The sequence below is a fragment of the Clarias gariepinus genome, chromosome 13 (genome assembly GCF_024256425.1).
Source record: "Clarias gariepinus isolate MV-2021 ecotype Netherlands chromosome 13, CGAR_prim_01v2, whole genome shotgun sequence".
Taxonomy (NCBI): Eukaryota; Metazoa; Chordata; class Actinopteri; order Siluriformes; family Clariidae; genus Clarias; species Clarias gariepinus.
The window spans coordinates 21343708-21360802 of NC_071112.1; the positions used below are offsets into that span (position 1 = coordinate 21343708).

General features: G+C 38.8%; 2 protein-coding genes across 9 annotated transcripts in view; one reads left to right on the forward strand and one right to left on the reverse strand.

Moving 5' to 3' along the window:
* The window catches only part of kidins220a (kinase D-interacting substrate 220a), a 65662-nt gene extending 52383 nt beyond the window's left edge, over positions 1-13279 (forward strand). For 4 of the 8 annotated variants that reach the window (XM_053509285.1, XM_053509289.1, XM_053509287.1 and 1 more), the window contains 5 exons: positions 2599-2616; positions 4714-4842; positions 6027-6125; positions 7371-7595; positions 11559-13278. In XM_053509285.1, coding sequence (XP_053365260.1) covers positions 2599-2616; positions 4714-4842; positions 6027-6125; positions 7371-7595; positions 11559-12458 — 1371 coding nt within the window. In that variant the 3' untranslated portion in view covers positions 12459-13278. Of the gene's footprint in view, positions 1-2598; positions 2617-4713; positions 4843-6026; positions 6126-7370; positions 7596-11558 lie in introns of all 8 variants that reach the window. The other 4 variants (XM_053509288.1, XM_053509290.1, XM_053509292.1 and 1 more) reach the window with 2 other exon arrangements.
* Positions 13280-14535: 1256 nt separating this feature from the next.
* id2a (inhibitor of DNA binding 2a) lies at positions 14536-16649 on the reverse strand. The gene is made up of 3 exons (XM_053509294.1): positions 16156-16649; positions 15895-15955; positions 14536-15193 (listed from the first exon to the last, which is right to left on the reverse strand). Exons 1-2 carry the CDS (start codon positions 16504-16506, stop codon positions 15899-15901), a joined length of 408 nt encoding a protein of 135 aa, XP_053365269.1. The 5' UTR covers positions 16507-16649; the 3' UTR covers positions 14536-15193; positions 15895-15898.
* Between the last annotated feature and the right edge of the window lie 446 nt (positions 16650-17095).

A 17095-nucleotide genomic window follows, 5' to 3' on the forward strand; every position in this document is an offset into this window, starting at 1 on the left:
ATCACAAGAATTGGAAATAAACAAAAGTGTGGGGATGAGAAAACCATTTATTGCAGCAATGGAAAAAGGTCATTTCAGAGTGACGTGTGTATCAGGGTAAGAAAGAAGGCACATGGAGCTATGCATCCATCATGCATCAAGCCTCTGTACAAGCCCCTGAAGGCAGTGTCATGATCTGGGGTTGCTTAAGTTGGTCACATCCATTTTCAGCAACGTTATGTGGCAATAAAATGAAGTCAGCTGAAGACCTTAATGTACTGAATGACCAGCATATCCCATCAATTGAGCTTTTTCATCCCTGATGGCACAGGCAAATCCCAGGTCTCAAATTGTAAAAAAGTGTTTCTGGGAGCATGAGGAATCATTTTTACATATGACTTGGCAACCACATTGTGTGGCATATTCAAAGCTAAAGCTAGTCTAACGAAATATTCGAATATATTTTTCGCCAGGCAGTGTGTGTGTATGTATATGTGTGTGTGTATGTATATGTGTGTGTGTATGTATATGTGTGTGTGTATATATATATATATATATATATATATATATATATATATACTCACCTAAAGGATTATTAGAAACACCTGTTCAATTTCATTAATGCAATTATCTAATCAATCAATTACATGGCAGTTGCTTCAATGCATTTAAATGTGGTCCTGGTCAAGACAATCACCTGAACTCCAAACTGAATGTCAGAATGGGAAAGAAAGGTGATTTAAGCAATTTTGAGCTTGGCATGGTTGTTGGTGCCAGACGGGCCGGTCTGAGTATTTCACAATCTGCTCAGTTACTGGGATTTTCACGCACAACCATTTCTAGGGTTTACAAAGAATAGTATGAAAAGGGAAAAACATCCAGCATGCGGCAGTCCTGTGGGCGAAAATGCCTTGTTAATGCTAGAGGTCAGAGGAGAATGGGCCGACTGATTCAAGCTGATAGAAGAGCAACTTTTACTGAAATAACCACTCGTTACAACCGAGGTATGCAGCAAAGCATTTGTGAAGCCACAACACGCACAACCTTGAGGCAGATGGGCTACAACAGCAGAAGACCCCACCGGGTACCACTCATCTCCGCTACAAATAGAAAAAAAGGAGCTACAACTTGCACAGTTAAAGACTGGGAAAATGTGGCTTGGTCTGATGAGTCTTGATTTCTGTTGCGACATTCAAATGGTGGAGTCAGAATTTGGCGTAAACAGAATGAGAACATGGATCCATCATGCCTTGTTACCACTGTGCAGGCTGGTGGTGGGGGTGTAATGGTGTAGGGCATGTTTTCTTGGCACATTTTTTAACCCTAGGCCCCTTATGGCCAATTAGGCATTGTTTAAATGCCACGGGCTACCTGAGCATTGTTTCTGATCATGTCCATCTCTTTATGACCACTATGTAACCATCTTCTGATGGCTACTTCCAGCAGGATTATGCACCATGTCACAAAGCTCAAATCATTTCAAATTGGTTTCTTGAACATGACAATGAGTTCACTGTACTAAAATGGCCCCCACAGTCACCAGATCTCAACCTAATAGAGCATCTTTGGGATGTGGTGGAACGGGAGCTTCGTGCCCTGAATATGCAATCTCCATCAACTGCAAGGTGCTATCCTATTAATATGGGCCAACATTTCTAAAGAATGCTTTCAGCACCTTGTTGAATCAATGCCACGTAGAATTGAGGCAGTTCTAAAGGCGAAAGGGGGTCAAACACCGTATTAGTATGGTGTTCCTAATAATCATTTAGGTGAGTGTATATAGTATATATATATATATATAGATAGATAGATATAGATAGATAGATAGATAGATAGATAGATAGATAGATAGATATAGTAGATTTCCTGCACCCCATTTCAATATTCTTGGCTTTAACTGTTGCACGTTTACATGCAGTAAATTTGTTTAACTGAATCATTGTAACGAAGGCTCTGCATTGCAGGTTGGTTGCTGTGAAAGAGCCGATTTGATTCACTGTATTTAATGATGTCTGCACGTAGGGATGAATACTAGATTTTGGCCAGCTTTTTTCACTTTACAAAAAAGGGTGTGTTTCCTGCCAGATATGAACCCAGAGAGCTTTTCTTTTTAACGCTTAATGGTAAACAACATATATGGGGGGAAAAATAGCGATAAAAAATATACTAGTACTCAAGGCCTCACTGTAATCCACTGTAATTGTTTCATCAAGCAGTGATTTCTCATGTCATTCAAATTGTTAATGACACACTTCTAAGACATTAGTTTTAATGACAAAATGTTTATTGCAATCTTAGTGTCATAACCTGATAATGCGAGGAAACATTCGTGATGATCATTTCCAACAGCTATTATCTAGGAAAACGTTTGTAATGAAATTGGGAAACATTTTATTACAAACATTCAAATATTATTTATTTATTTATTTTTGTATTTTTATTTGAACTCTCCTGTCACTTTTATACCAAGTTCATTTAGCCCTTTTAAAGAATTATGGTCCAAGCTTAATTTGTCTTCACAAATCCTCCTTTGACCTTGATGATGATTTAAATCTTAATATAATCATTCTTTCCTCCTCCTTTCATATCCTCTCCTGTTCTGGACGGACAAATGCTCAGCCCCCCAGAGTAAAGCAGGTACATACTCCTTCACATGAGACTTTTCCTCATTTTTCATTAATTTCTATCCTTTTGCTTTGGCTTGCTTTACATAGTACCTAGAATACCATTCCTGTTACTGTAGATTTAAAATGTCCCGTGATTCATAGTCTTCTACAGCTAGATTGATAAACTTGGTAGATGAATCAGATTTGTTTTAGATGGAAACATTAAAGTGCATGTACAGATCCCCAATGGTGGGGCTTTTACCAGAGAGTGATTTTGGGAAAAATGCTTTCTAAGTGATGGGCAATGTCATACACTAGAATTTTTATGAGCTGCCTAGAAAAATGCCACATTTCATAGTTGCAGCTGGACACTAGAGCTTTCACTTCTCACATCAGTGACCTTTAACATAAATCTTATTCCTCATTCAGGCTTGCTGGGACAGTTCTAGTTACTGTCCCTAGATAACCAGCTTTCATGATCTGTTCCCAAGAACAATGCTTGTGGCCTGGTTTAGACACATTTTCACAATTATTTTCAAGGCGCATGAGAAGCTCATGTGTTTTGTTTTTGTCTTAAAATAAACCAGATTTCCCATAATAAAAAGAAATGAAAGTTTTAATGAAAGGACAGGCTCAATGGAAGTCAGAAAAAAATGACTGATTGGCTGTCTATTTAAATGTTCTGACAAATAAATTATATAACATAGTATAAAGGCTGTATGAATTATGCTTAACATAGACGTCTATAACTGCGGGTTTTTAACATGTGATAGTAAATTCTCTCAGAAACAGTTTTCTTGCCAATGTCTTTCTCCCCCCTTTTTCTAAATGTGCTTACTCTGGACAAAAAACCCGCTTCAGAGTGCTGTTGGTGAACGTAACTGATGTAAAAATCGCCTGTTTTGTGATTAATCATTCATGGAATGTCTTGCATTATCAGCAACAACCCATTAAACGCTCTTGGCATCTCTCATCTCTTTGGCTACCTGAGGCAGCAAGTGTGTATAGAAATATGAAACCGGTTTGATCTAGCTCATAGTTCTGGCACAAGTCTTAACTGTACAGAGGCCATTAAGAATATATACAGTAGTTAGTGGGCCCTGCTGAAGCTGAAATGAATTTGGCATCATACTAAAGGCAACACTTTGATCATTATGTAACTTTTAATTTGCTTTATTGTCAACAGAAAAATGTTGCATTTTTTTCTCAAGTTTCTCAAGATTAACTTAGAGGTCTTATCAGGGCTGTGGATTTGATCAGGTAATGTATGACTACATAAGTGCTGTCGGTAATACCCGAATATTTTTAGAGAACTTTCAGATTAACACTTGGCCAGATGTGGTAACATCTGATCTCTTTTTGATTGTGACTATCTGTCAGATACTGGCTTGACAGGTTTAAAATTAGTACAAAGGTGTATTTGCCAGTTTGACAGGACAAACCTGTGGATCAGTCTGAATAGAAACTCCTACATTTGACATTTTACTGAGAAGTTAGATGCAGTATTTACAAATTTCCTGTCAATGAAGGCAAGGCTTAAAGAGATGATAGCAGTTTGGTTTGATGCCTTTAAACTTTTGAGGCTTTATTTGGTCAGCATGTCACCTGTTTTTTTTTTTTTTTAATGAGATGCACTCAACTTTGAACGTTTGATTTGATTGATGATGACTTATATTGATGCCATAAATACCTGCTTCTCCATAAGGAACTGCAGTGTCGGCATTCATTCCAACCCTACATGCATCCACCTGATTCTGCTAATGAGCACTCGAACACAGGAGTTAATTAGGTGGAGTGGTGTATTGTTGGAACAGATAAACATTATATCTGTCGATGTAGCCAGTTAAGCATGTGGGCCATAAAATTCACAAGCCTTTGCTTTACAGTATCATTCTTCACTTGTTTGCTCACTGGTGAGTTTATTCATATTTTACTGGATTTCTCAGTGCTTTGGCCTGACCTATAGACATGGCTTTATATGTCTCTAATACCTGCTGCTGTTCTGTATTCTTCATCACTGGTGCACTACGTATGCTACCTCATGATTTCAGGGATAGTAATGCATGGATGCATGAGTGAATAGTGATATTAGCGATATGTAAATAACTGCCAGTATGTGTGTGTCTAGGGCACTGATTCTGCAATACCTCCTGGGATGCTTAGCTCTCTTAGCACTGATGGTGTATGTGACAGACTACGTCAAATCGAGGGTCTGGACTCTAGCATGACTGAGCAATACATCACCACTATCAAAAAGGTATGGTAGGGTTAAAAAAATAAGATTTTTTAAAAAGTCACAAACCTTTCCTAAAATCAATATTCATATTAATCAGTATTTAAAGTTTCTAATCTGGAAGTGTACCATGTAAAAGGTCCAGTTTTTTAAAAAGCAAATTTGGTTGAAGTATTAACATTCTGCTGGTCTGGGAACAAGATTCAGTGTTGCCAGCTTCTCAGAGCCTAATAAATGTTTTTTTTTTATCTTAACAACTAATTAAAATAAGATGTGTAAAGTAAGGATAATAATTTAAACACAATGAATGAAAATTTAAATTGCTAGCATGAGTCAGTCCAAGAAGGAAATGATCATTGCTGATATTAGGCTCAATGTTAGACCTCACAGCTAAAAACAACATGCCCTTATGTTCTGTGTTACAACCATGCTGTGTGTAAAAAGTTTTGACTTTCCTAAACATGGATACAAACCCTCTTAAGTTGTTATTTCGAAGATGTGCATTAGGAAACTCCTACATATAATTATGTAACAGTTCAGCCAGTTTTAATGCAGGCCAGTTGTTTAAAATGTCTCTGAACATTTACCAGGACCTTGTCAGTGAAAAAGGTGTGACAAACACTCGTTACATCGTTAGTTTGTATTATTTACTTAAGAGAGAATGTAGGAGAGGCTGGTAAACAAATGACTGTTTATTGTTTATAATGAAAGTGATAACCGGAATTAGGCTTTTGCGGATGTTAAATTACCACTGAATGTAACTTAAAGTCATTTAAAAGGCTAATGTTTCATATTTAATTAAATAAAAAAAATATATATTGCTGTGATATACGTAAGCGAAATACCGCACTTAAGGCTGCACTATTATATGAAAAATGATAGAATTTTATAAAAACATGGTCCATCATTGGTTAATCCTTAATTATGTGGTCATGGCCATCAGAATTTATCTGCTTGTTTTCCTGAGATTTGGCAATGACATGACTAATTCCTTCAGACCCTCATTATCCAACCTAACAGCTGTGCACAAACAGCTACTGAAAGATCTCTATTGTAGTACACTTATGAGCGCTCAGGGCTTCAGAATGCACTAGCACGCACCAAACACAAGCTTGCCTCTTGTTTTCCCCAAGGCCACACAGGTCCAAGTAAATAAAATGAGCCAGATAATCAGATAAAGGTTAAGATGTGAATGTTTGGATTCCCAGGCAAATGTGAATGGTCGTGTCCTATGCCACTGTCAGTTGGAGGAGCTCAAGAAGGAGATGAACATGAATTTTGGGGACTGGCATCTCTTCAAAGCGATGGTAATGCATTACCTTGTTTGTTATTTATTTCTTTAAATCATAGAAAAATAAAGTTTTCTGTTTAATCCCCCCCCTCCCCCCCATCCCATTTATCCTGCCGGACATGGACTTTTTAAACAATCCGTCTTTCGATAAAACATCCGGCACGGGGTTGCAATCAGGAAAACATGTAGCGTGTGTTGATCAGATCTGCATTTGTGCTACCACAAACGAATGTTGTGTTGCCAACAAGCAGGCAGCCATCTGGTCCAAGATGGCAGCTCTCAGAATGAACGAAGGTTATTGTCAGTGTGAGCTCAGCATCCACTCAAAGATCTGAATAGCTTGACTTTTACAAGAAAGTAGCATTTATCAAGCAAATCATGTCTTTGGGAAATAGGAAGCACACAGGACAACTATGGAAGTCCTGCGTTTTCCAGAAAGATATTAAAAAAAAAATTAGCATAAAGCTTCCTTCATCCTGCTATAGTGCAGCGTTGTAAAATTATTGATTCTGATTGGTCAAAAAGTGTTGCATGGTAAGCTGCATAGATAAAAAAAAAGGCTAATAAGGGAACAACTGTTTATACCTCTATAGCTTTTATAATGTAAGTGATAAAAGGAACTAACTTGTTTTGTGTACATCAACAATGTTAAATAAAGCTTATATTAAACTTGTGCTATCTGGGATGCGAGGGAAGCAAAAAACGTAACCTTCTCATGTAGCGTTTTTCACCGTAATAATACAGAAACACAGAAGGTTTTTAGAGGGTTTTTTATATAACATTGGAGCAATCAGATTTGGAATTGGAGTTTTTCATAATAATAAACTTTAAGTGGGATCATTTTACATATCCTTAGCACTTTACCTTAAAACTTGCTTTCCTTGCTATAAACAGAAAAAAGTAAAGTGTCATTCTTTAATGAAGTATTTTTGCATTTTAGCATGTTCTGCTATTAAAAAAGTAATGAACTTCTGGGTGGAATCAGTCCTTCATTTTATGTTGGGTTGCATCACACCACCTCACGGTTGACCAATTTCCCCTATGACAGCACATTCGGTTATGTTTTGTTTTTCACATATTAAGTCTCCTTTTTAAATCAAACATCTTGATTAAACTTAACAAAAAAAAATCCAGCACAACACTAATGAAACTCCCAAACATATCTTAGCTATCAGATAATCTGCCTACTGCTTTTTTTTCTTTAACTAAGACCCAAGCGAATGAGTGTGGTCTTTTCTGTTTCTGTGGCCCTGTTCCCCAGGTGCTGGAGCAGCGGCAGGTGGAGAGCCAGCTGCTGCAGGAGGAATGTGTAAAGGTTAGTGAGCAGGGCAGCGGTACGTTTTTTCAGCCTGAACCACCTCCTCCTCCGGTCTGTTCTACAGCAGCCCCTCACTGCAATCTACAATACAGTCTCAACCTCAGCTTCGAGGAGCTCAGCACTGCCGGACTGGAGGAACCGGCCAGACTCCCCAACAACCACTGGATGGTGGGTATCAAATTACAAGCTTTCAATTTTGATCCTAGCACTGTCGCCTTGCACCTCCAGGGTCTGGGTTCGATTCCCGGCCAGGTTCGATTCCCGTCTCTGTATGCCTGGAGTTTGCATGTTGTCTCATAGTCCAAAAACATGCAGTTTAGTCTAATTGGTGTTTCCAAACTACCCATAGAGTGTGAATAATGTATGTATGTGTGTGTGCCCTGCGATGGATTGGCACCCTGTCCAGGGTGTACCTTGTGCCCTGAGTCTCCTGAGATAGGCTCCAGATCCCTGCGACCCTGAATACAGGATAAAGCAGTATAGACGAGTGAGTGAGTGATTTTGATCAATTCAAAAAACACATATACACTATACATTCATTTAATACTTACCCTAATTCGAAATGAGCATAGATCAGGACTAACCAAACTAGCATCCAAACTATCATGACTCAGGTTTGTAGTTTTTGTGAACGTGAAGCGACTGCTACTATTGTTGCTTGTAAGCATGGGTTTTTAAAAGGTACATCGAAGAAACTTAAAAGTAGCCAAATATATTGTATGCAGCCTACGATACAAATAAATGTAACTTACATGCCACATGCTAACCCTAACCCTTCATATAAGCTTTACTGGCAGCAAAGCAAGCTAGTTGTCCGAGAGGCTTTCAAGTCAAACTGGGACCTGTAAAGAAATTTCTCACAAATGACGGCAACATACGATTTCAAGCACAGTACAGTGATGAGACCCTTAGAATAGTGCAAACGCTTTAATGAAGGCCGTACGTCTGTGAACAACGATTCTGGCCGAGATGGCTCGGTACTCACTACAGTCATTCCTGTCAACGTTCGGCAAGTGGAACACCTGATCCTTGAAAATGGACAGATAAAATGTCGTCTCATCAGTCGACTCATCAGTCTGTAAGAACTGTACACACAGTTTCCACTTTCACATTACAGGAGCTCAACTAGAAGTTATTGCCACACTTCATGTATAGTCCTGACCTCCTGACAAACCATTTCCACATAATGAGTCTTTTTTGATTTAGATGTAAACCAGATATCCTAATCATGGCTCTAATCATAGTGTACTGCGAAAACTATCTACCTTGATAGTACTCAAACACTAGTGAGCCCCTGGGACAAGTGCATAAATGTAGCAAAGGATTATATACAGAATTATTATTCTGCACAATCAAAGGTCCTGGTCTGACTTGAATGCCCCTCATATTAGCTATGACCACCGCACTAAGGGGACCAACATCTTTGCTACTTCCCTCCAAGCTTTTTTCTTCATTATAGATCTTAAAGAGAAGTTGTTTATAAGAGGATAAGGTGAACCCATGGTTATAAGTTGTTTTTGGGCAGGGAGTTGAAAAAAATGTTTGAATACATGCACCAAAATTGCTTGGTCTGAGAAATCATTAGAGCCAGGGGTTTGGATTTGTTGCTTTAGCACAGCATGCTTAATTTACATGAAATTTACAACTGCTTGTTATGGTGTCGCTGAAATGTCACAGCTCTGCGCCGTACGGTCGCCTGTCACTTTGTCGCTCCATCACATGAATGTAGAGTTAGAAAATATTAACAACTTTAAAATGTGTTGTACAGTGTCACTGACTAAACAGTTATTAACACAAAGAGAATATTATTGACTCCTTTTCTTCAAGCTATATTTTTTAGCACATGTATAATGTGTGTCCATAAATGGATTTAATTATAGTCAAACAAATGGTCTGTCATAAACAAATTACTTAAGAATAAATGTCAAAAGAGGCTGATGCAAGCTCCAAGATTCTAAAGTGCAAGTTTCTGGTAAAGTCAGTAAGCTGACATCCTGAGAACAAAGGTGCTAGCGTTGTCAGTCACACACTCTTGGTTTAATGAGGCATGGCAGGCTTTTTGGCTTCATTTATAAGATATGTGTACCTTATCCATCTGAACGCATCTAACACCACGTTTATATATAGGTAAGGATTTGGACAGTCACTGCACAAATACATGTCTATAATCCTAAACACATGCTCACAGTCACAGCATCTATTAATATATAGCTTAGATTCACTTGCCATGCTGAACTACGGTTATAAATACACAAACACACCCCCTTCCTAACTCTTTCAGCGAAACATACATTTCCACCACAGCAGCTTTCTTGTCTAACAAAGAAGCAGAAGCTAGCTTCTGCTTTTTAGTAGTCCATCAGTGCAGTGGAAATAGCCTGTGGTTTACTGGGTGACAAACGGAGTGTTCTCTGACCTGAATAAGCAGAGGAAGTGAAGAGCTGGACTGACACACAACATAAAAACACACACCCATACACACACATGCACACATTTAGTGCAGTTCCTGACACATACAATTGGCTATTTCTGGTTTCTCTGCTCATGCACGAAGTCACTCTACATTTACCAAGCACATCTCGCTGCACCGTATGGAATTGTTAATCATTCTGTTAATAATTGTTAATAACCTTTGTACATTTTGTAGTTTAGCAAACTGAACCTACAATGGATTTATCTGGTCTTGTTATTAATCTACACAAAGTAGCCCTGAATATTGAAGTGGGCGTAAAAACCGATAATAAATTAAATTGAAATAAATAATAACAAATTTTAATTTACAAACAAAAATGGAACTTGTAATTCATATTCACCCTTTCTAACCATGTTGTGAATCATCTACATTATTTATGGTGTGTGTAGCCAGTTGCCATCAGATAACACATAATTAATTGAATGGAGTCCATGCGTGCAAATAGTTTCTAGAAGGCCCAAGAGGTCGTTAGAGAACATGACTAAGCATCTTGAAGACCAAGGAGCTGTCAAACCAAGTCCAGGACAAGGTTCAAGTTAATCAGGAGCGTCATTAAATCCATTATTATTTGATGAAAACTTTTTGGAAGCCATCCATGAAAAAGTCAGTAACCAGGTAAGGTTCTTATGTAAAACAAAAGAAGGTAAGAAAAGCAACCTAAAGAGTAAGCATAACTCTCAGCACGATGCAACCACTATTATGCTATTATATCTTTGGCTTCTTGGTTTCAGTGAGACACAAAACGTCAAACAAGTAATCAGTTTTTCTCAAAATCCATCAAACTTAAAATGATCTGTAGAACGTAACAGTAGGTGTGTTTACATGACCTTAATATTCCTCTAATAATGGGAATAATAGCCCAACCGGAATAAAAATACATCACATAAACACCTCAATCGCAACAAATTAATTCAGCCAGATCAGGATGAATTTTAACTATAAATGAGAAAGATGGTGTAAACCTTTTATAATCCATTAAAATATGTAAATATTAGCTATGTAAACACTGGAAACGAACATTTCTCTAATTGGAATAGAGCTAATACACATCATTAGCTGTTGTGAAGGAAAGTTTTACACACATTCTTTATCAGTAAATCACCTTTCTCCCCCAACGGTGTCTATTTTCATCCACTGGGTCTGGCTGAAGATGGACCACTGATTGACCCTATTTTATACATACACTAATAAAGCATCTAACCAACCACAAATGAAACTGAAATCTTCTAACCAGTTTGTAACACAGAAAACGGGATTTATTGTAAAAGATGAAAAGCCAAGCCTAACCTCAAAGTTAGGGAAAAATACTTCTTGGGCAGATCAAACGCTTTACAGCGGACAAAAACACTTTGCACATGTCAAAAAAAGGTTTATTCTGATTAAATTCATTAAGCATGTAACATTTTTCTGATATTTTGGTATAAAAATTTGTGAATTCCTCAGTAAGTGGTACTTAAAAAGGTGTGCTTCTATAGGTTTTCTTAGCTGCAGTAGGAAATTCTTCACGATATACTGGGCAAGGCTTCCAGAGGACTGGAGTTAAAAACCTCTGATTTAATACAACTTTCCTTAGTGTTTTTGCTAATTGCACCTTTGTTACAGGTGTAGTGGATAGAGATTATGTTGAAAATGCTAAAATATTCCTTTGCCTTCCTTAGGTCGTGAACCACAGGACTTCCAGCATGTCTAGTCTGAATTCTCAGGAGTCGTCTAATGACATTAGTAAGTTAACTGACCGGCAGCAAGCAGAGTACCACAGTGCCTACCAGGACTACATCTCTCACATGTCGCAACTGGAAGCCGGCGGCTCCGGGGCTGAGAGAACAGACAACAAGGCCAAGGATGGCGAGCAGGAAAGTCGCAAACCCTTCAAGAGAAACTCTAAAGCAGGGGACAGTGTGATGGACTACTCCGCTACCCAGGACTCTGGTCTTCTCCATCCAATCACAGAAGAAGATGAGAAACCAGAGCATAAATCCTCTGTGAGTCGCATTAAAGGACCGGGTCCACGCTACCACAGTGTACCCAATGAAGAAGATGAAGAGGAGTGTTTACCCGAAGAGACTGACGCCACACCCCTTCTCTGGGAAGAGCAGCAAGAGGGGCAGGCAAAGAGCTTTGTCTCTGCCGGAATGGACAAAAAAGAATCGTCTGACTCAGGCATGAGGTCGAGTGGCAGCTCGTCTAATCATTCACTACAGGATGAGGAGAATGAGGAGCCCCAGGAAGAGGATGAGAAGTCAAAAGAGGAAGACCTTGTGACCACAATACGCATGTCCATCTGCTCAGAAGCTCTGTCTGAGGCCAGCAGCCCTGAGGAAAACTGGGACACCTCTGACACACACACGCAGGCTGTCACCAACCTGAACCAGACAGCCAGCAACAACTCCCCCCATAACAACAACAATAACGGAGATGAGCACAGCCTCATCATCTCCCCGGGATCGAGCACTGGCACCAGAGCTCTGCTGAACCACAATCTTCTCACAGTGTCAAGGAAGAAGAGCACGAACACCCCGCAGGATAAGGGCAATGAAGAACGAGAGAGTGTTCTATGAAAAGCAGGACAGATCTTTGTTTTATGAAGTGAATTCACTGTGGTACAAAGAAAGAGTTTGTCCTGCTACTCTTAGATAAATGTGCAGTTTTGCTGATTGAGATGATGTTAATTTTTCTGCATTTAGTGGAAGGTTTTTAGGTAATAACAACCATCTGTGGTCAATAGGGTGCTAGGAAACAGTGCAATCAACAAATAATTGTAACGTGTAATTGTAACGTTATTAGTAGTAATTTACATTAGGTCAGTGACATGAAGAGGTGGATATTTACCTGTTACAATAGCTAGGAGAAAAATGTTTGTGTCTTTCAGTGCACTGAAAGTAAATGGTTTATGTATAATATTTAGGGAATCGTTTTTTTCAGGTGTTCATGCACATTAGTGTTAGCTTTGTGAATAAAAAAAGGCTTCTGTGAAAATCTTGTGTGCAGAGTGTAAGTGTAATGAGTAGCTGATATTTCCTCAAAATGCATGACCATGTTTCAGGAAGTAATAAACACTGCATTTTAGACACTTGCGTTCTTGGTTTTTCATGCACTTTAAGTTGCATGTAGCACTTCGTGTGTGTGCGTGCACACAACTAATCTTAAATCCTATACCCTTGTAAATCACTTAGGAAATGGTTTATGGTCATTACTGACAAAAATAGTGAGATATCACCATTACTTTTTTTCCTCTTAAAATGATCAAAATGGCTAAACTGTACTTAAAACATCTTTTTTTGCATTGTCCAGTCATTAATAGTCTGTTTCTTTCTACAAGCTCTGTCCTCTATAATTGTGTTCAAAATACAATTACAATAAGCCACAGCACAGTTTTATTTTAAAGCATGGTGCAGTAGATTATATTAATGTGACTTGTGTTGAACAGCAGGTCATGAAGAAATAAAAAATAAAATCTCCTACATGTATTCTACACTCTTTAAAAAATTTTTTTAAATAACAGTTGTATTTTCTTGTGCATAGTACATGTGATAAATTCACCAGCAGGTGGCGCACTGTTCATAAATTCAACCAGTTTCTCATGTACATTTCCATTGTGCTTGAAGAAAAAGGAGCACCAGTCCCGAGTATACTTCCCTTGTAATACCTTGTCCTCAGACTGGTTAATCATAAGCTCAATTAATTAATCCTGCTCCTTCACCTGTTCTAGGACATTTATTCTAAAGCAATGTTTTTTGGCTGTTTGGTTTGCAGAGCCTTAATTTATTTTATTTTATTTTTTTTTTACACAAATCCTTTACCGACAAGTAGTTTAAGGTTTCTTGAGACCCAAGTAAACATTTATAAAGGTCCTGGAATGTGTTACTCAGTGTAAGCCTATTAAATCTTAAAAAATAAATAAATAAAAATAAAAAAATTGTGTGCTTGATAGGGAATAACCACACAAGATAAGAAAAGGGGGGGGGGGAGATTAAAAGAATTAACAAGAGCAAATTCTGAGCACAAATTTAAGCTGATCATAAAACAATAGCCTGTAACATCCTACATGTGTATCACTTTTGACATACTCCTTAGTGTGTTAGTAGACGGTGGTTTAGTATTCATAAATCAAGCACAAGTCAATAGAGGAAGCATTTCCTCATGTCAAGTCATGAGAAGAAAAACATGACCCGATACACAAGTTCAGACACCATGTTTTAGTACCCAAGTGTTCAATTCCTTGTCGCTCAGATGGTACTCCAAAGCTACACATTTACCAACTTGAGTAGCATATTAAAAGGTGATAATGGTGTAAATTTAAAACTTAACTTTAAAATTCTGGGTTTAAAAAAAAAAAAAAAAAAATAGATTACAGATCTATTTTTTTTAAAAAATGAACCAGACTATAAGCAACAAGGAATGGTGCAGTTTAGTACCCTACTTTATGCCCGGAGAGAGTTCACTGACAGGATCTAATTAGAGCCATCCGTGGATCAGTTGTTCTTTTTCCCCCCCAACAAGTGCGATTATAACATGTTTAATTTAACTTTGTGTCCACACGCAAGTTCAGGTGGACTAAAAACACAAAGTATGAATAGCTGTCCAGCACCTACCACCAAACACCAGCACGCCTATAGACTACAATAGACATGTCTGTTCAAATAAAGCATTTGATTTATTTTTTTTATATATAAAAAGGTACGATTTACAATTACTTTTATAAAAAGTTTCAGCATAATTAAATACAGCATGACACTTTGCAGCGTGGAAGTCCAGCGTCTGCAACTATACAAGATACAACTCAAAGAGTTCACGAGGTTTCACGCTCATGGCAGATTGGCCGTCCAGTCCTTCACGTGCCCAAAGAATGATGGGAAGAAATATAGAGGGGTGGGGGGAAAAAAAGACTAAACTTTGTACAGTAACTGAAGCACACCGGCTTCTATTCACACCGTCTTCACCAAAAAAAACATCTCATTTAAGAGAAGGCGACATTTTCTTCTTCCATTCCTGTTTTCTCCTCCCATTTTGGGAAGTTAGTGCTTCTTCGTCTTGAAGGAACAAAAAAAGAAAAGGAAAAAAAAAAAAAAAAAAAGACTAGAGTCTTTAGATAAATAAAATTAATGTCCAAACCAAGAACACATCACATAGACCTACATTGTCCTTTAAGAAGCAAACACCTCTTCATTCAGAAGGAGGGGGGGCGGGGGAGAGATCCAGGCAAGAACAGAAATTGAGTGTGTATGTGTGTGTGTATGTGTGGAGAGAAAAGGTCGGTTCCTGGGTCCTGTGTGTTCACGTCTTAAGCAAACACCTGCAAGAGATTGAGAAAGAGAGAGAGGCGCATTTAGTACAGAGCAAACAGGCCGGAGATCCGGACAGCCTGGCGCCAGAGAGGAAGCCGCGGCTCCAGCGTTTAACCCAACACTCCGAGAGAGAGTGAAACGCTGCGGACCAGATGGAGCTGCTCTAACCACGGCCAGAGGAAACACTCCTGCTGACTACTGATAGGACGCAGGCTTGTAATTAAATCCGGATCCATCCTTATGTCCAGTGTGAGCATTTCTATAGGCTGTACACAGCTTATTTACAGGCTATTACTGTAACTTGCTTAATCCACTTGGTACCAATTTGCCATATGTACTAGGGGGGAAAAAGGCTTTCTAGATTTTACAACAGTTTAGCATTAAACTAGTTTAAAATTTAAAAAATAAAAATCTATCAATAACAATATACTTAATTGCTTATGCATAATTTTACATGGTGAACTTTTTTGGATTATTGTTACAGCAAATGTGTATCTTTAATGTATGAAACACACAGAGCCTAATATACAGTACATGTACAGTATGGAAGTTTAAAGATTTGCGCGTCTGATTTAGTTAGATCGGGTAAGCTTTATTTTTTTATATCAAAACAATCATATTTTATAAATCTATGCTCTTCACATTGCATTAATCATCAGATCAGATATTGATGGAATGAAAAAAAAAGGATAAAACAAGAGTTATTTACCTGGTTAACGGTAAAGTGTCCGACTGTCCTCTGTGATCAAGTCTGACTGAAACTCCGGGGTCTACATGCAAGAGAGACGGCAGAGAATTAATGACCAGGATCATGCTGCATGGAGGGTTTTTTTTTGTTTTGTTTTAATTGTTAAAAATATACATATATACACACAGCTTCGGTGTGATCATACAGTATGTACAGTTGAAAACTATTCGCTATAAAGTGCGCTCTCGTGCACTGCGCATGCATGTCGTGCAGCAGGTTTACCTGTAAGGACAGGATCCTGATGTCTGTGTTGATGGTGGTGAGAGGTGTCCTGCTCGAGCCCTGCTCGGGTCGCGGGTGATGGAGCGTACTCGTCGCGGAATGGGAGTCGAGTGCGATCTGCAGATCCAGGATGTAATCGATGACATGCTGCAAGATCTCCATTTTGCTCACGTGCTTGTTCTGCGGGATGCTCGGCACGAGCTCCTTGAGCTTGGAGTAGCAGTCGTTCATGTTGTACAGCAGGCTGAGGGGATCATCCGCGGGGGTCTTGCTCCGAGACACTCCGAGGCTTTGCTCCGTCACGCTCGCGCCGTTTTTCCGGAAGGATCTCACTGGACTTATAGCTTTCATGCTGAAGTTTTTTTTTTTTTAAATATATATTATTATTCTTTTTTAAATATTTCTTTCGCAAGCAATACTCGACGATTTGAAGTATTTGTGTTATTCCTTTAAGATACTCGCTCTAGCTACGCTCGCGGCTGTGTGGAAGCAAACGCACTGGATTAACAAGCTGTCATTGCTGAATATATACCCAGCTGGGAGGGTTTTGACGCGGCGTTGTAGACCTCGCGGATTGGTCTGATGCTTAACGTCAATCATCGCTCTCACAACACGCCGTTGGTCCGTAACGCGCGCACAAGTCCCGCCCCTCTTTTCCTCGTTCCTTTTTTAACCAGTGAGCGCGCGCGCGTGCTGCTGCTGACTACCTTCAGCTTTCCGAGTTAATTCCGCAATTCAGTGTACCTGTTTCTGATCAGGAGGATTGCCGATTGTCCTGACAAGAGTCTGCTTCAAAATCGTATTTAAAAACAAACAAACAATAACTTCAAGACAGCAAGCACACACTTGAACAGCAGTATATTTATGCAACCTGCATGTACATGTTACATCTAAGTATAGCATTAAATTTTTTTTTTTATCAATGTCCTATTGGTTGCCC